Source organism: Rhinopithecus bieti, unplaced genomic scaffold (genome assembly GCF_001698545.2).
Source record: "Rhinopithecus bieti isolate Rb0 unplaced genomic scaffold, ASM169854v2 scaffold_3912, whole genome shotgun sequence".
Taxonomy (NCBI): domain Eukaryota; kingdom Metazoa; phylum Chordata; class Mammalia; order Primates; family Cercopithecidae; genus Rhinopithecus; species Rhinopithecus bieti.
This window is the reverse complement of record NW_016804439.1, coordinates 793,391-818,265: the sequence shown is the minus strand read 5'-3', so window position 1 is coordinate 818,265 and position 24,875 is coordinate 793,391. Positions and strand designations below refer to the sequence as shown.

Below are 24,875 nucleotides of genomic sequence, written 5' to 3'. Positions count from 1 at the left end.
ATCTAATAGTAAACTCCATAATCTCTGGGTGACTTGTGTGCATACTAAATAGAAACACTGTCTTCAGTTATATTTGATGAAACATTTTCCTCACTTTAATTGCCAAAAAACTTTTGTCTACAAAACTCAATTCACCTGGGGATCCTTTTTTTCTTTCTTTTTGGAGACAGAATCTTGCTTTATTGCCCAGGCTGGAATACAGTGGTGCGATAATGGCTCACTGCAGCCTCAAACTCCCGAGCTCAAGCTATACTCCCACTTCAGCCTCCCAAGTAGCTAGGACTACAGGTGCGTGCCACCACACTTGGATAATAATTTTATTTTTTTGTAGAGAGACAGGGTCTGACTGTGTTGCCCAGGCTGGTCTCTAATTCCTGGTCTCAAGGAATTGAGACCTGCCTTGGCCTCCCAAAGTGCTGGGATTAGAGGCGTGAACCACCACTGACCAGGGATTTTCTTAAAATGCAGAGTGTGGTTCAGTAGGTCTGGGGTGTAGCTAGAGATTCTGAATTTTTAGCAGGCTCCCAGGTGACCCTGATGCTGATGGTCTGTGGCCACGCTTTGTGTAGCAAGTGACTGGGTCAGTGGTCCTCCATTTTGACCATGCATCAGCTGCATCTGAGGGATGGCTGTGTGACTCCCTCTCATGACTTTGACTGGGGTCCCATGTCTATAAATCATAATGCTAAGATATGAACTTAGCTGAATTTCTCTGCTTCAGTAATAGTTATCTCTTGATTGCTGGCACATACTTGCAAACATTTTTGGCATTGTCAATTTCAGGGTTAGAGGAGGCAGGGACTTTGCCAGATTATAAATAGGAAAGGAGTTGAGGTCACCAAGTATCTTGGCTTAAGGGTAAATTGATCAGCATCGTTATGTACTATGTACTCAGCTTTTTTTTTTTTTTTTTGAGATGGAGTCTCTCTCTCTGTCACCCAGGCTGGAGTGCAGTGGCGCAACCTTGGCCCACTGGAAGCTCCGCCTCCCGGGTTCACATCATTCTCCTGCCTCAGCCTCCCGAGTAGCTAGAACTACAGGCGTCTGCCGCCACGCCCGGCTAATTTTTTGTATTTTTAGTAGAGACGGGTTTCACCGTGTTAGCCAGGATGGTCTTGATCTCCTGACCTTGTGAGCTGCCCGCCTCAGCCTCCTGAAATGCAGGGATTACAGGCATAAGCCACTGTGCCCGGCCAGCTCTTTTTTTTAATTGAAAACTTGTTTAAAGTAGGCAAGAACCCTTTCTGGGAATACCAGACCAAAGTAATCATGACAAGAGTACTTGGTTAAGTGACAGGGAACACTTCCGGGTGGTGTCGTTCTGGGAGCCTTGGTTTAAGCTTCGTAAGGCCTTTAGGTCATAGCGCTGAGAACTAATTCACTCATTTTCAGAATTAGTTAGGATTTGGACTTATTTAGGACTTTTGTAATAAATCCTTTTATTAACCTTGTCTCTATTTTTACACTGTTTATAAAAGTGTCTTTTCACTTTTACTTATGATGATAGCTCTTAACCCTGTGCACTCAGGAAGTTTTTGCAGAAGTAGGTCTAACTGGCTTGATCTTATGAGTAGACATTTCTTTTTTCTTTTTTTTTTTCTTTTTTTTGAGGTGGAGTCTCGCTCTGTCGCCCGGGCTGGAGTGCAGTGGCCGGATCTCAGCTCACTGCAAGCTCCGCCTCCCGGATTTACGCCATTCTTCTGCCTCAGCCTCCCTAGTAGCTGGGACTACAGGCGCCCGCCACCTCGCCCGGCTAGTTTTGTATTTTTTAGTAGAGACGAGGTTTCACCGTGTTAGCCAGGATGGTCTCAATCTCCTGACCTCGTGATCCGCCCGTCTCGGCCTCCCAAAGTGCTGGGATTAATGAGTAGACATTTCTGTATTGTTACGTTAAGATTCCCTGATGCAGAGTATTCCCTGTATGTGTTGGAGGTTGTCATGCTTGACATTTTATCAAATATATATTTTTTGATCAAGTAAAAATGAAAGTGACTTTGGGAAGGGTAAGAGCCTAGGGTGGTATAGTACATTTTCATGAGGATTTACATTTTACATAATGAAATGATTCAATGTATAAGAGAAATCTGGTGCATAATGGCATTTATGTAAATTAGACTCTCTCTCTTTCTCTGTATGTATATGTGTGTGTGTGTATATATATAATATGCAACAGCACTTGTTAAAGAACATTTTATTTTATTTCATTTTATTTTATTTTTTGACAGATAAAAACAGTGTGGACAGATCTCCACACTGTTTTCCATAGAGACTGCACAAGAGTCTCCCTCTGTCACCCAGGCTGGAGTGCAATGGCATGATCTTGGCTCACTGCAACCTCTGCCTCCCAAGTTCAAGCGATTCTCCTGCCTCAGCCTCCTGAGTAGCTGGGATTACAGGCACCTGCCACTATGCCCGGCTAATTTTTGTAGTTTTAGTAGAGACAGGGTTTCACCATGTTAGTCAGGCTGGTCTCAAACTCCTGACTTCAGGTGATCTGCCCGCTTCGGACTTCCAAAGTCCGAGGGGATTAAAGACACGAGCCACTGCGCCTGGCCAAAGAACATTTAAAAAAATTTATATTCATGGGGGCACAAGTGCAAATTTGGTACCTTGATATATTGTATTGTGGTGAAGTAAGGGCCTTCAGTGCATTCATCCCTGGAACATTGCACATTTTATCCACCAAGCAACCTCCCATCATCTACTCCCTTCCCATCCCCACAATGCTCTGAGTCCCCATTTTCCATCATTCACACTCTACTTCCATGTGTATACATTATTTGGCTCCCACTTATGAGAACATGTAGTATTTGTCTTTCTGCATCTGAGTTGTTTCGCTTAAGATAATGGCCTCCAGTTCCATTCGTGTTGGTGTAAAAGACATGATTTCATTTTTTAATGGCTGAATAGTATTCCATTGTGGATGTATACCACATTTTATTTATCCAGTCCTCCACTGATGGACACTTAGGTTGATTCTATATCTTTGCTATTGTGAATAGTGCTGCAGAAAACATACAAGTGCAGGCATCTCTTTGATATAATGATTTCTTTTTCTCTGGGTAGATGTCAAGTAGTGGGATTGCTGGATCATATGGTAGTTCTATTTTTTAGTTCTTTGACAGATCTCCACACTGTTTTCCATAGAGACTGCACTAATTTACATTCCCACCAGCAGTGTATAAGCATTCCCATTTCTCTGCATTTTCTCCAACATCTGTCATTTTCTGTCTTTTTAATAATAGTCATTCTGATTGGTGTAAAATGATATAGTGATTTTAATTTGCATTTCTCTGATTGATAATGTTGAACACTTTTCATGTTTTGTTAGCCATTTGTCTTCTATTGAAAAGGTTTATTCATATCCTTGGCTCACTTTTTAATGGGTTTAGTTGGATTTTTGTTGTCTCATAAATTCTGGATTTCAGTCTGCTCTTGGATGTATATAATTTGCAAATATTTTCTCCCATTCCACAGGTGACATTTTCACTTTGTTGATTATTTCTTTTGCTGTGCAGAAGCCTTTTAGTTTAAGTACCATTTGTCTATTCTTGTTTTTGTTGCTTGTGCTTTTGAGGTCTCAATCATAAATTCTTTGCCTAGACTAGTGGTATGATTTGGCTGTGTCCTCACCCAAATCTCATCTTGAATTGTAGTTCCCATAATCCCTAGGTGTCATGGGAAGGCCCTGGTGGGAGGTAATTGAATCATGGGGGGGTTTCCCCCATGCTATTCTTGTGCTAGTGAGTGAGTTCTCACAAGATCTGATGGTTTTATAAGGGGCTCTTCCCTGTTCGCTCAGCACTTCTCCTTGCTTCTGCCATGTGAAGAAGGAGGTGTTTGCTTCCCTTTCCACCATGATTGTAAGTTTCCTGAGGCCTCTCCAGTTCTGTGGAACTGTGAGTCAATTAAACCTCTTTTCTTATAAATTACCCAGTCTTGGGTAGTTCTTTATAGCAGCATGAGAATGAACTAATACAACTAGACATTTACATTTTTAAATACATTAGAGAAGTCATCTTTAAAAAATAATTTGAGACAGATACACTAAAATCCCAGATTTCAGCACTATATAGTTCACCTGTGTAACCAAAAACCACTGACATTAAAAAATTAAAAAATAATTTGAGGTGAAATTCACATAACATAAAGTATTAAAACCATGAAAAACCGTTTTAAAGTACACAATTTAGTAGCATCTATTACATTCACAATGTTGTGCAACCATTAAACATTTCTAGTATTTCAAAGTAAAACCTCTTAACATTAAGTGATTTCTCCCCATTTCCTCCTCCTTTCAGCTTCTGGCAACCACCAACCTACATTTTGTCTCTGAATTTATCCATTCTGGATATTTTATGCAAATGGAATATGTGACTTTTGTTTACTGACTTCTTTCACTTACCATAATGTTTTGTAGCACATATCAGCACTTCATTCCTTTTTATGGCTGAATACTATTCCATTGTATGGATAGACCACAACATGTTTATCCATTTACCTCTTAGCAGACACCAGAACTGTTTGTACCTTTTGATATGTACATGTACACGCATGTACATGTAATATACTTATTTGGGAATCTTTTTAATTATTTAGGATATATATAGGATATATACTTGAGGGAAGGCATCTTTTTAATAGAGGGAAATGGGAGTGGGTGGGAACGTGGGATGAGGAGGAAAATAATTGAGTGGGAATGTGGGATGAGGAGGAAAATAATTAAAACAACAAAATAAAATGAGACAGCCCTTATATTGACTGATAAGAGCTTGCTTAAATAGGAATGATGAATTCAACTTTGGGTCCTGACATTTCTTCCCAAGCACTTACATTACTGATAAAAGAGCAAGAAAATGTGCTATAATGACATGAAAATATGTTACTAGATAAATGCTTTTGGAAGGAAAATGGGTTGAAAGGCTCTGAAAGGTGAGGTGTTAACAAAGACCTTTCTTACCCTTTGCACCAGTGTCTGAATGTTCATATTGGCCTTATGCTATTCTCATAACACTCTTTTCAGAATTTATAATGGAAATAGAGAAGAATTAAGATTCCATTGAAGTGTATAATTGTGTTTGTTTCAAACTCAAAATATTGGGTGGAGATGGAATGTAACCCTACATTTGGGGTCAAGAGAATAAGAATGAGTGCTGCTTCTCTCCCCACCTTTTCCCTCAAGGGATGAGGCATTCTAACACTGGAGGGTCAGGGGAGTGGTAGCTTTGGGAGGACTGATAGGAGGCTTGAGTAGGAGACAGACTCGCAGAGTGAAAGACCAAGGAGGTCTTTCAGATTCTGGGTGGTCCCTCACCCTGTTGCCAGCAGCTGATCTTCGCTGTCGCTTATTATTTACTCATGAGTCTTCTGGAGTTTTTGCTCACGAAATATCCACTTTATTTGATTTTCAAATTCTTTGGGTAGTTTTTCTTATGGCGTCATCTGCCTCTCTATTCCTGAGAGGATTCTCTCTTGTTCTTTTCTCTCCCTTGTTTTCCATAATGCTATTCTCTTCCCTTGTTTTCCATAATGCTATTCTCTTCTGCTTTTCTTCTGATTTATCTGGATGCCAGTTATTTTTCTCTCTTGACTCCTGTTTAACTGTCCTTTAAATGCTGGTGGTTGATTGTGAATCCTTCTTTCTCTTTGCTTTCAGGGCAAGGAGGGCACAGTGATATCCCTAATTTCAACTACTATCAATGTGTGCTAGACTCCCAAACCATATTTTAAAATCAAATATTTCTCATGGGCTGCAAACCTAACTTACTACTAGCTGGGCATCTGAAACTCAACATTTCTAAACGTTTATTTTTCTATTCTAAATTTTTGACTGGTCTGTATTCTTTATTATTAAAAGTCTTGTGGTAGTCAGCTTCCAAAATGATCCTAATGATTCTCACTTTGTGATATTCTCTTCCTTGTACCTAGGAATTGTACCCAATTAACTAAGTGATCTACTGGGGAGATTCCATTCTTCTAGTGAGGTGACCTACAGAGTATTGAAGTGATACCTCAATTCTTCTTGTGGATTATAGTAAAATGTGAGAGGAGAAAGTGAAGGACAGAGTGACAAACATGAGAGAAATAGGAATTGCTGCTTTTGAAAATTGTCAGTCTCTTTAGTAAGTAAATGATGCTAGAATTGAGAAGTGGTTTTCAGGCATAGATTAAATTCAGAGCATTTGCAGGAAAATAAGGCCTAAAAAGGAGTTGAGGATGTGGTTGTAAAATTCTTTACGTTCTTAGATTCAAGATGGTACCTTGCAGATCTGTCCAGTCAAACAATAGGGCTTCTAAGAACCTTAAGGATATTGTCCTCCAGTCATCTCAGCAGGAGACCAAGGTAGAGAAGGGCTACTCTTGAAGAGATTCATGGATGCAACTTTTGTCTAATGGAATGAACCCCAGTAAGATTCACAGAAGATCTGTAGCATCTTTGAGAGAATTGTATTTGCAGAAACACTGCCAGCGGAGACTGAAAGGAATAGAGAATTATGAAATGAAGAGACCCTTAATTCCCTCAATTGCTATGGGTCGGGTAAAGAAGTAGATTGAAAAACTCACATGGCCACAAAGAGAGGCTACTTTTCGGTGAAAAGCGAAGATAACTTTTAGGGTGGCACCAAGAATCCAGAGGGTGTAGCCAAAAACCATAAAGTATAACCTGCCCTTGAGACTTCATGAAGGAACTGCCAACCTGTATCTTGAAGGATTTCAGAATTTCTGTGGACCAGTGACTCCTGTGTGCCTTTCATTTCTCTACTGTCTGACCTGGAGTGTCTATGGTGATTATCTTATACCTGTCACTCTATTGCATGTTGGGAGTGTGGGAGCAGGTAACTTGTCTTAGTTCACTGGCATTCAAGTTGAGAGGAACTTTATTCAAGGGCCATACTTAAGGAATTACACCTGAAGAGCCTCAGACACTTCTGGATCTGACGTAGATGATGAGATTTTGGACTTTGAGTTCGCCTTGTAAAGGGATGAAAATTTTCGGGCCTTAGTGTATTTTGCAGATGGTTGAGATGTGATTCACTGAAGTGGGTCCAGAGAGTGAATTGTAGTAGACAGTCCCCCAGAAAGCCCCACATGAATCTCACCTCCTGGTGTTTATGTTCTTGTGTACCTACATGGAATAGGCCTGACCTGTATAACCAACAGGATGTTGAGGAAATGATGGAATGTGACTTCAAAAGCTACATCATAAGACATTGCAACTTCCATCTTGCTCTCTTGGATTACTGGCTCTATCAAGCAGCCCTTTGGAGATGTCCATTTGATAAAGAACTGAGGCTTCCTATTAACAACCAGCCCTGATTTGTCAGTCACATGAGTGAGCTGCCTTGGAAACAGCTCCTCCAAGCTCCAGGAAAGCCTTGGGATGACTGTAGTCATGGCTGGCATCTCAATTACAACCTAATGAGAAGTCTTCCAATTTGGAACTATTCAGCTAAGACCACTCCTGAATTACCTTCAGAAACCATGTGAAATCATAAACACCTATTCCCTTAAGCTGCTAAATTTGGGGATAATGTATTATGCACCAATAGATAACTAGTGGGGTATTACAGTGAACAAATACAAACCTTGATTATCTTGATAGATCTTTGTGGCTTCCCCATCCTATCTTAGTGGTAAGTACTGCTGTTCCTGATCATAAAGCTCTCTAAGTTACCCTAGCCCACTCCACCCCACACCTATTGTGACTGCTTTATAATTGATTCAAGGATAAGGGGTGTAAGGGAGATTGGAGACAATATGAAAATCTTAAAGCCATGTATCTGTTCTTGCTTGCCTTTCAGAGGGCCAGTTTTAGAACCATTAATTTGTAGTGTTTGCCTTTATTCACAGTCATAGAAAAATACAAAGCCTTGGGATGACTGTAATCATGGCTTTATTCACAGTCATAGAAAAATTTAAAGCTAAAAGGAGCTATTAGATACATTTAGGCTTCACTGTTTTCGTGTGTGTGTGTGTGTGTGTGTGTGTGTGTTGGTTTGTCTTTGAGAAGCCACTTTTGGTCCTGAAAGTACAGGGTTTACAGATGTTTAGAGCAGGATTTTGACATGAAGTATTTTATGGAAGTTGGATAATGAAATATTTGTGTGATGGGCTGGGCCAGGGAGGGTTGGGCTTCCATTCTCTTGCAGAGAAAAATGATTGCCCTTGATATTGGGTTACAGATTCACAAACTGCTCATTTCAGGGCTGAGGAAAATGGGGCCAGAAATGTTAACTCTCTTTCCAAAGCCACACAGTTGTTTAGGGACAAAGCTAACTTGGAGTTCTGGCTACTGGTCCAATTAGATAAGATTTGTTTTAATTTGTCCTTTATTTTCCCTTTTATTTTTGCTAATTTCAAGTGAAAATGATTTCATTAAATGAGAAGTAAATACTTCCCTTTTAATGTGTTGAGCTGGGTGTGGCTTCTTGAAGTTTTAACTGACAGGAAAATTTTATTTTATGATTTTATATATACCCTTAGGGAACTCTTTGCCTGGATCCTTTGAAATTGCAAGGAAGAAATTACCAGTGAGCTCAAGTCCAGTAGGAATGACTGAGACTACATTACCGATCTTAGTACAACCTGGTCCTGCTGCATAGGCCATGTGTGACTTTGTTTACAAAGGTGTTCTGTGTTAAACTTGAGCATCATTGAACGACTTAAAATATATTCTGCTTTTTTTAGTTAAAATGAAGGCTTTATTTAAGACTAGAATTTAACCATATTAATTTGTATCTTCTCTTGAACTTTGTCTTCAATTAAGTAGAGTCACTTTGGATATCAAGTGCTTTCTCTCTACTTTGGTGGTTTTTGAGGAGAATTTGGCTTTATTTATCTATCCTTATCAACCTGTACCTATTTGTCAACCAGATGAATGCTACTATGTTTGTATAAAATATGTGAAGAATTGTTTTGGCTCTCATTTGACTAAGTTTACTTTTAGTTTAACCTTATTTTAATATTGTATGTAATACTTTAAACGTTCAGAACCTTATTTTAATGTTTTATGTAATACTTTAAACATTCAGAACCAAATTGGTTGAACTGGTATGAAGACTTCTAATGGTTTGTTTTTCCTTTATTGATATGAGACTTGCGTCCTGTGTGTATTAGTTCATTTTCACACTGCTATAAAGAACTGCCTGAGACTGGGTAATTTACAAAGCAAAGAGATTTAATTGACTCACAAATCTGCATGGCTGACTGGAAAGGCCTCGGGAAGCTTATAGTCATGGCGGAAGGGGAGGCAGACACATCTTACATGGTGGCAGGTGAGAGAGAGAGAGTGAAGGGAGAAGAGCCCCTTATGAAACCACCAGATCTCCTGAGAACTCACTATCTCGAGAACAGCATGGGGGAAACTGCCCCCATGATCCAATCACCTCCCTCCCTTGGCATGCGGGGATTACAGGTCCCTTCATTGACATGTGAGGATTACAATTTGAGATGAGATTTGGGTGGGGACACAGAACCAAACCATATCATTATAGAACTTGGGGTATTGGTACATCCAACCATCTTTTCTTGCCTGCTTCTCAGAGCATCAGTTTTAAAACTATTTGTATCTTTTGACAATTACAGGTAGTATACTTTTTAGAAACTGTGGGCCTAACAAAATTACCACTTTTGCTCCTCTTGGAATTTTGCCAATAAATTATGTCTCGTTTTCCATAGTAAGTCAAACAAAAAAACAAAATAAACACCTTTCATTGAGCTGTTCAACTTTTGACTTGCAAGTTTCTTTACTCTCTGACTTCATCTTATTTAAAATGATTCATGGATTTCATCTTTCAGCTAGGTAGTTCTCACTGCCTTCTGCAGTAGATTGGAATGGCCTCCTGCCTGTACAAATAGTGGCTTTTAGAATGTCTTTTCCCTAGTAATGAGTGTTGCTTTTCTCTTGTCACACCTTTCCTTGTGCTTTCCCAAAATCCCCTTACTCTCCAAGAACCCAAGCTGTAGAATTTAGCCACTTTATCTTAGGAAAACAGTAATTGCCTTTCTCCAAGTGGCAAACTATCTTCTGGTCTGTGATAGTCACCTCTTAGGGAGGGAGACGAGGTTTCAAGGAGGCTCACACCACAGAGGTAGCATTGCCAGCTGCCTCAGTGGACAGATGTGTCCAGGCATGCTGGGAGGCCATCCCTTTTCCTGAGAACCATAACAAAGTGAATATGGAGCCCGCCTGGGATCGTCACAAGCTCAACCCCATAAAGTGTTTTCTTCTCTTTTTTTTTTTTTTAAGAGTAGTAGAGATGAAGCCTAAGTTAATTCTGGTAACCAAATGTATGTTTCTGAAAGGTAGCTGACTTTAAAATAGCATATATTGTAATCCGTGTTTGTGCAGCAGTTTACATTAACGAAAAGCACTGGTTTGTGAATGGAGGATTTGGGTTTTGAAATTAGATACGAGGGCAACCTTGGAGGGAGGGGATAGGCTTTAATTTTTTTTTGGAGGCAGCCCTTGAGGCAGGTGCAGGGAGTGAGTAATGTGCCACACAAACTATGCAATTTAGCCAATGAACGCTAGGTTTCTCCTCAGTCCTACAGTATGGTTTCCCTGCCTGTCAAGAGCCAGCTCAACAACCAAACCCAGATTCCAGGTGTGGTATTCCACGGTCGTTCTGTAATTTGTAATCATAGAAACAGAATGTTCCTCCTCTTATTTCTTCCCTGCCAACAGTTTCTGGGTGGGTGAATGTCAGTAGCTGGAGTTATTTTTAAAGAGGAGAGGTGAGGCTTGCCGTGCAAAGCTGGGAAGAGGGCGTTTGTTTGCAGAGCAGAGCTGACATCAAAGTGTAGATCACTGCTCAGTGGCTAGGCACTTGTCCTGTAACAGGTAATGTTTAACGTGCCAGTCTCAAAGATCACAGAAACAGTGTATGCCCGGGCATAAGATAGCACAACCGTGTATGCTCTGGAGGACTGAAAGGCTGTACAAGCCCTATGTATTTTTTTTTCAAATATACATATGCATGGGTCTTGCTGCCGCCTCTTTTGCCGACTGTAATTGGACTTTGAAGCTTCGAAGTTATAGCATAAAAATTTGTAACCTTTGTCTGAGAGAGAGCTCAGCTAAGCAATCACTTTCCACTTCTTTTCACAGGATAATATAAACGTTTTCTTGAAAGCTTGTGAACAGATTGGATTGAAAGAAGCCCAGCTTTTCCATCCTGGAGATCTACAGGATTTATCAAATCGAGTCACTGTCAAGTAAGTTTCAACAGTTTGTTAGATATATATATATTGAAACTTAGGGCTTATAGCTTAAGTGAAAAGAATTGCTGAGAGTTCATGATTACAGAAAAATTCTTCCTCTCTCTGTTTTCCTCTGTTCTCATTCTGAAAGAGACTGTTTTAAAAATGGCTTAGGGACTGTTAATGTGTGGCTGTTTCTAACTCATAGCATGGTCTTACTATAAATCTCTATACTGACCAAAATGGTTGTGTTAATGTTTTAATATGTGTCCAACATGGTAGTGTTTGGTTGCTAATGTTGAGGATACTCATTATACTTATAAAGTGAATTTAGGGATTATATTATAACTTGCAGAGTAACAACAATCTTTAAATTTTTTTTATGTATTTTGAATTAAGACATAATTATTAGCATAAAAATTAGATAGGACAGTGGTAAAAAAGAATCTCTTAATATTGTGAAGGCAGCAGTGCCTGGGACCAACATGTAATGCCAAGGACCCTGCCAGTTGTGGCTGACTTTTAAAAATGAGCTGTTTTCCACGATTTTAATAGTGTGGATGAGAAAGTGAAAGTGGGAGTGAGAACATGTATGCCAGTATCTTGTTAGATTTTAGGTGGAAAATGTTGTTTGTGTGGGAGTATACAGTTTTAGGAAATCTGGTTTTAAGCTCTTATGATATTTATTTATATTTCCTGTAAATCTAATTTGCTTCCAGGCAATCAGTAATAAACTGTGTTACCAGATAAAGCTGACAGGAAAGTTATTTAATTTTATAGTAACTGTCTCTTTGTCATCCTGCCTCTTAAACCTAATTAACATTTTTTTTTTTTTGCAAGGGAGAAAATAAACACCTTATTCTATCTATAGAAATAATGAAAATGGAAAAATTGGTTTGTACCAGTTCAAAGATTTAGCTTATGTGGTTAATATTCCTGTGTAAAACCTTTAATAGTTATTTTAAAATTGGATGACCAATTATTTTTTCTGAGGAAAATAACCAGCTATGTAAGTATCTTTGAATAGTACACATTGTCTTCTAGCAGTACACAGAACAGCCCCAAACCCAGGTAGACTTAGTTTTCTAAAGTCTAACAATATATGTTTTTAAATGAACACTGTTTTGAACCTGCTTCTAGTTCTGTTGAATAAGCTTTTCTAAACTCCATGGTAATGAAATGTACATGGGAGGGATAAATCTGCCTGCATTTCTGACTAATTGAAAGATAGTTTAGAGATTCTAAATTTCATCACCAAAGTGAAATGTTTGCTTCTATAGTATGTAGGAGTCGTGTTTACTTTCATAAAAATTAAATATTTGGATGTATTTATTTTTCCTTATCAGCATATTTCTTCATAAGGCCTATCTGATGGGCAAAGAAACTTTAGACTTTGGAAGTCTTTTCCTTAGGTTGTTGATGCTTGTTAAGCGTTAACGTGCTTCCCCCTAAAATCATGTACTCTCTTTTGAAAGTCTGTAGCCTATATTTGAGTAGGCTAAGGACTAGGCGAAACATGTTTGTTGGCTCCCAAGTCCAAGAGTGCTTGCCTGGAGCCTGTTTCATGAGATGTTGGGCCTAAAATGTTTCAGACAAATTAGTATCTGGGTTCAGCCTTCAGTGAAATTACTGACAAACTGAAACTGCGAGGTCACGTAGTTATAGCCGTAGTGAGAAGTATGCAGAACAACTTGTTTCAGTGGAAACCACAAGTTCGTCAAAGCAAGGTGTGCCTAAGTAGTACCTGTGAGAATTCCTGAGTGGGAACCTTGGCTTCACTTGAGAACATTTCTCCTGATAATTCTATCTCATTAGACCAAAAAGCAAAGGGGTCAACCCTGGGTCTGCTGCAGTGGAGGCACTGGAGCCTCCCGGATGAGACACAGGAAAGTGGCAAAGCAACTTCTTTAAAAATGTTGTCCAAGCTCTTATGCCCTGAGATAGCACTTTTACTAAAAGAACTGGATGTAAAGAAAAGCAAATAATTGCTTACTAAATAGTAATGCATTTTAGCTTTTTAAAAATATATAATGTGGAGACTCCTTTGGGTCAAAATTCTTGTCCTATCATTATTGTGGATCAAAGGACTTGGTGATGGTTAGATCAGTGATTCTCAAGTGGGGGCAGTTTTGGCAACCAGGGGATGTTTGGCCACGTCTGGAGACACTTCTGTTTGTCATAGCTGGGTGGGGGTGCTACAGGCATCTAATGGGTCAGGGATGCTGCTGAATACACTTTAATGCATGGGATAGCCCCCACAGCAAAGAATTTTCCTACTCCAAATATTAATAGTACTGGAGTTGAGAAACTCTGGTTTTAGATTTAGAATTTCTTGTTTATTCCCTCCCTGCCAGCAAAATAGTCATGTGGAAATGAAGGATACTGACTATGACACCTTTGGCACTCTACTAAAATATAACTTATTATATATGGATGTAATTTATGCATTTCTGTATTAGTGTGTTTATTGTCTGTTTAAGTGGTAAGACTCATTGTAACTTGTCTAAGAGTGTGGTAATATGTGTGAGTACTTTGAAATTATTTTGCATATCTGCATGCATTAAATTTAACAAGGTGTAGCAAATGATTTGATTATTTAAAATGCTGTATTATAACTGCCCAGACCGCATCTACCAGTGCATAGACTTGTTGCCCTTGCTGCAAACTTGATCTAATCATGATGCATACTGAGAGCAAATAGGAAAGGACAGTCGATATCCTCCGTGTTGGCAAATGTGAGGAACTTTTTTGTTAGTGGTCAGCGGTGATAGTTGCTGTATGGAGCCCAAGGAGAGTTATGTATGTTGAAAATGAATGGCAATAGCAGAAGCAAGTAAAGAGCTGTTGTTAATGAATAGTTTCAATAATCCAGGACTCCAACTATTTTTCAATTTTCTAGCTATCTGAAATTTGCAATTTAATTCACAGTAATAACTTTTCACCAATCAGAGCCAGAGTATTCTCTATATTTCTGTAAATTATCCTATGATGTGTTCTAATTTTCTAATAATTATTTTACTTTGTAGGAAACAGTAGTTTTAATTTTTTCAAGTATGTTTGAATTATTCTATTTATTTAGGGACTACATGTATTCAAGCACCAAGTGACACCTTTAATTTTGATATTCCTGACTTAATGGGTAGGATCCAACCTCTTTTCTTCTCAGAATGCTAATAAGCAAATTTATGATTTAGTCTCCATGAACGGTAGATTGAGATCTACCCCAATCTGAGGCCATGAAATCAATCTTTTGTGTGGATGAAAAACTGGATCATTATTCTTAACCATTTACTAAACATCCATACTGAGCACACGCTCTCCACAAAGAAAACATGGTGAAGTTCCCACAGAACCATCTGTGCAGGCCTTCCGTAAAAGGGCTGTAGGAGATCAAGCATAATGGCCCCACCAGCCTGCCATAGCACACTGGAGAGCTCCTCTGGCAAGTGTCATGGTCTTTGTGGAGTCATCTGGTTATTAAGAGAGATACAGAGCAATGGCTTGTAGTCGAAAGCAACTCGACAGAGTAGCCTAGAGGTCCTGTATTGGAGAACTTGAAGTTGGCAGAAAGGTAGGGTTTAACCATTAAAGGTTTTAACTTTGTATGTCTAGCAATTTGACTCAGAAACTAAGTCTTGTATTTAAACCATTGCTCTATATATCAAAAATTTTAAGCTGAGAAATTGAACAGATTGTAAACATGTTTCTTCTTTCCACCCTCTTACCATTCCAATCCAGTTTTTAGCACATCTTCAGATACATTCTGTTCATAATATCCATTACAGGGTGGCAATGACTTTGAACACTATTTGTCATGCAAAGAAATTCTTTTCTAGTATAGACTTACTCTATTACCTACAGGATTGATATTTGAAGTATAAAATATAACTTTAAGTAAACATTGATATTAAGTGAGTTTGTTTTTGTAAGTCTATTAAAATGAAAGTACAGAAATTAAAAATCTATTATCTTTACACATGATAGTTGCCAGAGGAACAGTAGTTGGAATCAAAATTAGTGTTAACATATTCCCATCAGGAAAATAAAAGAATCTCAAAATGATATTTTAAGGATGTAACTGTTCGCTAAAGCTTCAGAAGAGTGCTTGATTTTGTGGCAGTGCTCTAAAGTCATTCTTAGGAATCAGGTTCCCAGATGGCACTCTGTTTTAACAGTCTGCCAAATTGGGCTTGAGGTATGAAAGTGTATATGTGTATTTAAGGTTTATTCATATAAGTAAAAATATAGCTAGTTTGAATTATTTAATTTTGCTTTTAAAATAATTTAGACCTAGTTTTACTTTTTTTTTTTTTGCAAGTACATGTCTTTCAAATGAGTTTCTCAACATCTTAATCTTTTTTTTTTTTTTAAGTAAGCTTAATGATATCCAAACTTGGATCTGCAACTTGAGCATGGTGACTTCCACCTGTCAACTCATGTGACTATTTAAAAATGTACCCTTTCTGCCAACTATTAGAAGAGCATAAAACGAAAAGGAAGTTGATTGCGTTGTATATATCTCTATCCCATTCAGCCATTCTCTGTTGTGAATTGCTTCCTGGAAGGGGAGGAACATTAATTCTGGGTGGCTGAGGCTCTGTTTAAGACCGTCAGCAAAAATGTATGGTCAAATGTGGAAATGCTCTTTAATGACAAAGTTTGTATGTCTAAGAGTCCTAACTGCAGTGAAAGGTTGTGGGATATGAGGCAGGTCTGATGCTGGGACAAGCCATGGAATAATTGAAGTTTTATCTGTATCTGTTTTTCTCCATTTATAGTTCTTAATCTGTTTCTCAGATAGCCACGTTTCTGAATATCAGCACTTCTTCCTTTGCTCTCTACTCCTTCAAATCCAAAAAAGCCCTGGGGCCTGATTCTGTCTCGGCCTGCTAGATGAGCCTTCATGCTGTGGACTTCCCTGGCCAGGGTCTACATTTTTAAAACTCTCCTGTCTTACATTCATTACTCCGAAGGGTTTCACTTGGTGGCCAATCTAGAGACCCTTCATGGGAGAATGCAAGTTGTCTCCCGTGATCAGTTAGCATTTGTTTTACAACAAGGGCCTTTGAAGGGTTAAACCAAAGAGATATTTTTGTGGAAGACATTCTTCTTTCAAATGATTGTCTGTAGGGCTGCCTATGTTGACTTAATCCAACTTTTAAAATTGCTGATACTGAAATACCTTAGTTTACTCAGTCTTTTTTTTTTTTTTTTTTAAATGTGAGCTTTACCAGTAACCAGAAGTATTAAGCATTGTTTTTCTGACTTTCATGTTCTATTCTGGCCTGATTTGAGTGATTATTTGTGTGAGAGTATAGACATTGGGGGTATGTATGGTTAAATCTATTTCTGGAGCTACAGAGTAGAAAATGGCACTTTATTCAGTAAGAGGAAATTTTGGTTTTAGGGAAGTCATCACTTGTTTGTTATGTGATGAGCATTGATTCAGCATCTTCTATGTGGTCTATACTTACACAGACATAGATAAGATGGAGACCTGCCCTCAGTGGGGTTCACATTATGACTGGTGAGATTGCCCTGTAAATTCACAGCTGGAATATATTATATAGAGATAAATGCACAGATTTCTCTGGAAATATAGAGACGTGCAGTCATTTCATTTTTTTAATCAGGAAACTCATATAATTGGAGATGACATAGGTTTCTCATCTGGGTTTTCAAAGGACTTTTTATTTCCTCTACATCTAGCTTTTCTAGAGACTTGAAACTATTTGAGAACAGGAAGTATGTATTATTCCCTTTATCTCCTTGGTTCCTGTTACCATACGTCTTTACGTGTTTATCTGAAAACTGGATTTCAATTGCAAAGACTTCCTGGATATCTTAAAACCAGGCTTTGAAGATGGGGAAAAACCTGTCTTAATCTTTGCCAACTCATCCTCTTTTTATTCTCGTTATTCAAATGCAAAGCAAATCTGGCAAAGCAGTCACTGAACTTTTGGTTTCAGTTGCCTTTTACTTATAGCAGAATAATGATAATGATATGACATATTACAACATAATCTAAAACTTACACAGTTTAAGAGGAGCATGTGTTTCATTTCTGTATGTAATAAACTAAAATGGGAACTTTGGACTATGTGCCTTTCAAGGTAGTTCAAAGTTTTAATAAATCCTTGTGCTGATGTGCCAGTAATAAATGTTAAGAATGCTTAACTGACATTTAAATAATGTTTTTTTTTACATAAAGTGTTAGAAACATTTCAGTGTCTTCATATCATAATCACTGATCACTTTTATCTTGTGAAACAAATGTAAAGTGTATATTTGAGACTTTCAGGTAGAAAAATATGGTGGTTATATAGGTAGTTGGAATATCTTGGTAGAAGCTCAAGGGCAAAGAATAGAGCACTTTAAAAGCGGGAACGCTTAGGAAAGTAATTTTTTATGAGAAGTCATCAATATTACTTTAAGAAATTTTGCCAACAAGTTTACAGTAAGCCTCATTCCTTCTAAAGTCAAGTTACCTGCCTTAGTACTTTTTGCCTTTGTCTAGTATTAAACATCAAAGTCTGCCCTCCTCCTCAAAAAAAGTCACATTAACTTTGACTTTAGTATAATTAGAAAACATTTGAAGGATCTGAACACAGAGAAACTTGAAGATTTCTTCACAGTTTATTTGAGCTGTTTCTACTAAATCCCAGGCTGAGTTTGTCACTTTCCAGGAAGGAACAAGCACATTGAGCAGATGTATATCCATGGTTGTGAACAGAATCATCTCTGATGAGAGTAGAGATTTTGGTATTCCCTGACTTGGGTTTAATCTTGTCATATCAGTTAGTAGCTGAATGACTTTAGACAGATTACTTTTCCTCCCTGTAATGGCTTTGCTTCTCCATGAGTTTAATTTTATGGCAAATAATTATTTATTGCTTGCTCTGTGTCAAACTGTGTGCTAAACCCTGGTAATAATAACTAGACAGTTGTAATTGCTTTTTGCTTGGAACTTGGCAAATCATATCACTTGGGTGATACCCCTACCTCACAAAGATGTAATGATTAAATGAAGTCAAGTATATAAAGTATGTGGTGACTGTATATAGTAAGTGCTCCATAAATGATATTGAATTATCATTCTGATCATTTTCATAATTTGACTTCCCTTGTTTTGACTTTAAGAAGATACGTGTCTCCTATAGGAAAACATGGAGGAAAAAATCTGGCCTCTGGCTACTTAACTTTTGCTTGCAAATTACAAGCTCTTTATTTTTGAGAATTTAGGCCATTTAAAACTTATCCCTTTTCTCCATTGGGAACAGATATTAAAACAATTGAGTTTTTTCTAACATTTATGGTTAATCAAATTGTTGATAAAATCTAACAATTTATCCATTTTTACTTTAGAATAGCAAAGGCTGGAGAGCCAGAGAACAGACAGGCTAAGTTATTGTGCTCCTTGCCCTGTATAGTGGGGGCCATACAATTGAATTAACTTTTTTGAGAGCCAACCTTCTATATTTTCTAAAATCTTTGAATTTTAAAACCTGATTTGAATGTTTACTTAGAAAGTTTTATTTCCCTCCACTTTTTAAAATCTAAACCCTAGTCAGTGACACAAATCAAGCATCCCAAAGCTTCACATTTGGTTTATTGGTTTATTTATTTTTATTGTTGTTCCATATTTTCCCCTTCATTTCTTTGAAAAGTGTCATTTTGGTCATAAAGAGGTTATCCTTTAGATAAGAAGCTATTAGCTGAAAGGTTTTGTAGAGCTTATGAATATTTTCTTTTGGAATAGGTGTTCAAAATTTGTCATTACTGAATTCAAATGTACGTCGCAGTCACATTTTCCTCTTAGAAAAAACTTAGCTGCTCCTTTTGGACTTCTCTCATTTGCTTTATTCAGTAAAAGGCTATTACACTAACAACATGAAAAATGTTGATTATGTTATTTGAAGTATTTGTTTTTTTTACCCTAGGCATTAAAAAATTATAAAAAGCAATAGGTACTGTGTTTGAGATGAAAGACATGCATATTATTTAGTTCCAGTGTTACTTGTATACAATGAAATGTCAAGAAACTAGGAAGTATAATGTTATGTCAAAATGCATTAAGATAAAACTTTTTTTTCTTTAAAAAAGTAGAACCTGACTATCAAATGTTAAATAGAGTAGGCATAAATGTTTTTTATTGGCTGTTTAGTGTTCTTTTTTAGAGTTTAGGTTAATGGAGCCATTATGTTTTACGGGTAATTGCCCTGGTATGGTTTCTGTCATGTTGAGCAGTAGTCCTGGGTAGCATTGGTTGTTGATGGATTTATTCTTTGTTTTTCAGAGACATGCCTTTCAGGGTGCCCCTACTAACCTGGGAGTCAGGATTTTGTGTCACTTTATCTTTTAAAGAGCTTGGTACTAGTGCTTCAGACACCATTGACCAAATATGCACAGTAAACCTAAGAAAACATCTTCCCAAAGAATTACTGTAAAACATTTAATTTTAATAAAATGATATACTGTATACTCAGTAACTCATACTAACATTATTCTTAAATGTAAATGATAGATTTTTTATAGTGTAATAAAATCTCATTAGATTAAAAACACATGTTGAATCACCACACTGCAGATAAGCCAATTTTTCCTAAGCTGTTAAAGGAAAAAGTGGGGTTCGTGTGGGCCTGGGAGAAGCACCTGCTTTGAATTAAGCTGTGTTTGTATTAACCACTGTCAATTTAACAAGGGTTTGCTCTCTGTGCTTTGAGCAATTTGAGGGAGAAGTCCCTAGATAATTATCAGGTATTACTGTCTTTACTATATTTGACTGTTTCATTGCATTATGGTAATACTGATGGCTGTCAATTGTTTTGAAATGCTTTTTTCTGTGTTCTATTTAATTTACTGAGATATGGAGAAAATCATCGAAGGAATTAGTGTATCTTGGTCAACAATTTAACCATTCACTAGACTTCTTTTGGCTTCATACTGAGAAATAAAAATCTCTAATCCATAGTTATTATTTATCTCATGCTCAATTTTGTGTATATTCACTTATAAAATGCCCAAGAATAGAGCACACACACACACATTATTAAATAAGAACATAGATTTCCGAGGCCTCACAGAATGATGTGCCGGATCCTGGAGGTCCCTGAATCCTTGTTTTGGTGATGAATTTTTTTTTTTTTTTTTCACCAAAGGGGCCTGGTCCATGTCCTGGAGGAGAAATAGGAGTGGTATCATTAAATATAGGTGTTTATGCTGAGTTATTAACAAATAGAGCTTTTTGTCCAGGGTAGATAGAAGCAGCCCAATGCTGATGGGGATGTGGGTGGGTGGTGTGGGGGGCTTGGCTAGAGCCTCACATACTCTAGTCTTGCTATTGAGCCCTCTCAGTTGTGGACCTTTTGTCTTGTGCCTTGTCAACAGCATCCACTGAATATCATATTCATGATGGACAGATCACAAATCTTGTGTGTACATAAGAGAAATAAAACCTGCTCATTTCCTACCTTGATCTTAAAGCCAAAAGCGGAGAAGCAGAAAAGCATGCTTAAGTCTTAAATTTTGCTTTTAGGTCTTAAGGAACAGAAGTGATTGAGCGTGCAATTCTAAGGGAATGCTGGATTTGGAGTGATGATTAGCAACGAGGTTAGGAAATCTGTATTATAGCCTCCAGAGTATCTCAGAAATATTCCTGTCACTGTGATGCAATTAAGTTTAGACAAACTGGAAGATAAGAGCTTTTGAACACTGTCAAGTGATTTACATAAATTATTTCTAAACTAGTAACAGCCCAGCCAGGTATTTCTCTTTTGCTTCACATGCCTGAATTGCAATGAGGCAGAGAAGAGTAAGTTGCTTAGTTAGATGACCTTGGGCAGTAGTTAAGCTAGGTTTTTCATTCCTGGAGTATCTTTGCCTGCATGCTTGTGCTTCTCCCAGTGTGTTGTCTAAACAGACTTAAACAGACTTTAAAAATTTGCTGACATTCTTTCTAGGGCTGTGACTAAAATTGGTTAAGGCCAGCTATACCCAGCATGGCTTTGTGTACGTGATTGAGAATATCTTATTTGATACCTGGCAAATATCTTCGTATTATGATCTTAAGTTTTTTTTTCTGAGTTTGTGAGCTAAGTAACTTTGAGTGGATGTATTACAGTGTGCCATCAAGTCTCAGATCATTTATTTTATTTTTTTAAGATCTCCTAATTTTAGGAATGTTAAATGAGAACATGTACCTTAGAATAGAAGAGATGTAGTAAACATATGGTCCTCTAACACTGTCTAGTTGAGAAATAATAGAGTATTTGGATTTTGATATGTGTTTGTAAATGCCTTTATAGGTTTTATGACTTTCATGCAGATGTTTATGAATGTTCCATTGTATTTGCTGTGATAATGGAACATTCTTGTTAAGTGCTGAGGATTGTAAAACCTTACTAATCTAAATTGCTCGGGATCATACTATCACACTTTGACCTTTATAGCACTGGCCTGAAACCTGTATTTAAAAATAGAATTAGTAAATATATTTTATTTAGAATAATCTCTTGTTTACCAGTTTTTGATGCTCTATTTTACTTAATCTTGTTAAAACCAAGCTAAACTGTTTCTCTCTCCTCCAAATGTCCTTGTCCTTGGCTGGGAATAAGTGGTCTTTAAAAAAGAAAACATAACATGGGATATTATTTTGTTGTAATTTAGATCATTACATAGTAAATTTTATACAAAGAATTAAAGATTATTAATGTGAAGTTCTATTCCAGAGACCAAATTGTAAGCAGAAAGATAAATTGAAGTAAAAGTATCTACTCTATTGGATTAAAGAAGAAAAATTACTTCAGTAGCAGGATTGCCCAGAATCCTGCTATCAGTGTAGCTATTGGAGGGTTATAAACAGGTGGTAAGCATAGCACATCAAGGGTAACAATAAATAGTGCAGTCTAATTCCAGTAAGATGAAACTCTTCTCTGGTTGCAGAAAAAAGAGTGGGGGATCAAATAGTGACTCAGAAAAGCAAAGCCCAAGAAATGACTCAAGCACAGAAACACTTTAAGAATTTCTTAACCAAGATTTATAATAAATGAACTTATCGTTTCTTACCACGCCTTTAGAAATAATTATTTCTAACTTACCAAATGATTGCCATTTATTAAGAGGAAGAAATATTCATAAATCTTTCATTTCATGAACAAGATGCTTTAGATTGCCAAAGACACATGAAACTAATAGTAGCCCAAGATATGAATATACCAAAAGAAGACAAACAGGGATAATTCTCCTTTAAATAACTAGTAGATGGGTTAGATGTGATAAATACTTGAGTTTTAAAGCTATTAAATGTATAAGTGAAGGAAAAATACTGCCTTTGAAAGAGTGAGTGGAGAATAGAAATAAATTGTTTGAATGTTTTGCTTTAATGCCTTTTGTAATCTTACAACCACTTTATAAGATAGGGTGGTTGACTGAGTTTACAGGTATGGAAACTGAGATGCAGGCTTAGTGGCTTGCTCAAGGTCACAGGCTTAGTAAATTGTGCAAGTGGAAACCCTCATATGACTCCAGACCCAGTTCTGCTTATCTTATAAAATTGTCTCTATGTCCAAATGAAGGATATGAAGACTAAATGAAGGAATTCTTTTTTTTAACGAAAGAAAAACACGTTAATGTATACCTGTCAGACATAGTAGTAAGGAAGTTCTGGAGATATGGGGGTGTTTGTAATTTTTAGAAGCTATGGGTGAGAATTTACTCAGACTTTACTGAGAGTTAGAGTGCTTTAAACAATGCTTCTCAAACTTCAATGTGCATATAGAACAACCAGGGATCTTGTTCAAATGCAGACTGATTCATTAGGTCTGGGGCAGAGCTGGGATTCTGTATTTTTAATGAGTCTTCAGATCTTTCCAGTGAGGACCACATTGTGTAACAAGGGTTTAGGTAATAAAAAATAGTGATCACGTGGTAGAGTGAGAGTTTAATGAAGGTGGTGGGGACGTAAGTCTTGAGTGTGGATCTAAAGAATGGGTAGGATTTAAATGAGAAGTTAAAGACTACTGCACATCCAAAGGCACAGAGGCAAGAAGTACAAATCAAACATTTCACAGAGTCTTCTAGGGGTACAGCATTGAATAAAGATGAGTTAAATAAGGTCTTAGCTCTTCAGGCCTACGTTCTGATGGGGGAAGCTTAAGGCATGAGTCTTTAACAGGGGTGGGCAGATTGGAGGCAGGATGAGAGTTAGGTTGGGACAAGCTTGAGTGAGGCCTGTAGTATCCTGGCTGGGGGATTTAAACTTTATCTCATAGGTAATGGGATTATTACCAAAAGCTTTTGAGCAGATAGTTAAAATGTTAAAGTCAGAGACTTAGAAAGATAGCATAATCAAGTAGCCTACACAATGAATTGAAGAACAAGTATGGTGGCTGAGAGACAGGTAAGGTAATTATTGCAGTCAATGAGTGTGGTGATAGGGAAGCCAACTGCTGAAAGCAGTGAACATGTAGATGAGGAGACAGATGCCAAAGATGTTTGGAGTAAGATGTGATGAGGATTGAGCCAAGTGAAGGAGAAAGAAGAGTTAGCTTTTGAGCTGTACAACCATTAACAGAAACAGAAAAGGTAGCCGATTTGGAGGCAAGATGGAAATTAAGTTTTTAACACATTGTGTTGGATGTGACAGTAGAACATTCAGATGGAAATATAGGCATTGTCAATATATTTAAGTAGAAATCAGCACTGGCTTTGTCGATTTGGGAGGCATCTATGAAGCAATAATAGTCATTTGTAGGAAAACAGTCTAACTTTGAAGAAGTGAAGGTGGAAAGACAAGTATTCCTCATTCCCTTTTTAAAAATGAGCACTTCCTGGTGTTGCTTTTTTGTTTTGTTGTTTTTCTTATTTTTTGCCTGTGCTTTCTTGCTGGTGTAAAATGATCGGTGCTGACTCCAAAACCAAGCCATACTTTTTCCATGCTGTTTTCTTCTCTAGCAGACCGTTCTTACCCATCTTTGCCTTTTGTTTTACTTTTTTTTTTTTTCAACTTTATCGTAGTATCATTTACCTACAACAAAATGTATTCTATTTTGTGGACAGCTTGAGTTTTTGTAATTAACAGTTGAGTAACCATCACCATAATCAACATATAAAACCCTAGAAGTTTTCTCATGTCCCTAAGATCAACCTCTTACCTGAACTCCAGCCACAGTGTAGTTCATTCTAGTATTGCTTTTTCTAGAATATCTTATACAAGGAATATACAGTACGTAGTCTGTTGTGTTTTATCCCTTTCAATTTGCATACTTTTTTGAAATTGATTCATGTTGAGTAATTCCTTATTACTAAGCAGTGTTTCCAAATGTGGGTTTGCCACAGTTTGTTTATCTGCTCACCAGTTGATGGACATTTGTGTTTCCAAATTTTGGCTGTTGTGGATAAATACTGTTAGAAATATCAGTTGTCCCACATTCTTCTCAACATTTAATATTATCAGTCTATTGAATTTAGTTATTCTACTTAGTGCGTAGTGGTATTTTATTATGATTTTAGCTCACATTTTCTTCATGACTAGTGATTTTTGAGTATCTTTCCATGTACTTAATGGCCGTTTTAATATGCATTATTTATCTGAGTGTTTTCAGATCATTTGCCAACTTCTTAAAATCGAGTTGTCTTTATCTCATTGAGTTATAAAACTTCCGTATATATTGTGA

The 24,875-nt window shown here is 37.3% G+C and overlaps 1 protein-coding gene across 4 annotated transcripts in view; it reads left to right on the top strand.

Annotated features, from left to right (window-relative positions):
• The window catches only part of LMO7 (LIM domain 7), a 221,594-nt gene that overhangs the window by 108,572 nt on the left and 88,147 nt on the right, over nucleotides 1–24,875 (top strand). For 3 of the 4 annotated variants that reach the window (XM_017868333.1, XM_017868332.1, XM_017868335.1), the window contains exon 4: nucleotides 11,111–11,217. In XM_017868333.1, the coding sequence (XP_017723822.1) occupies nucleotides 11,111–11,217 (107 nt within the window). Of the gene's footprint in view, nucleotides 1–10,619; nucleotides 10,844–11,110; nucleotides 11,218–24,875 lie in introns of those variants that run through there. The other variant, XM_017868334.1, reaches the window with a different exon arrangement.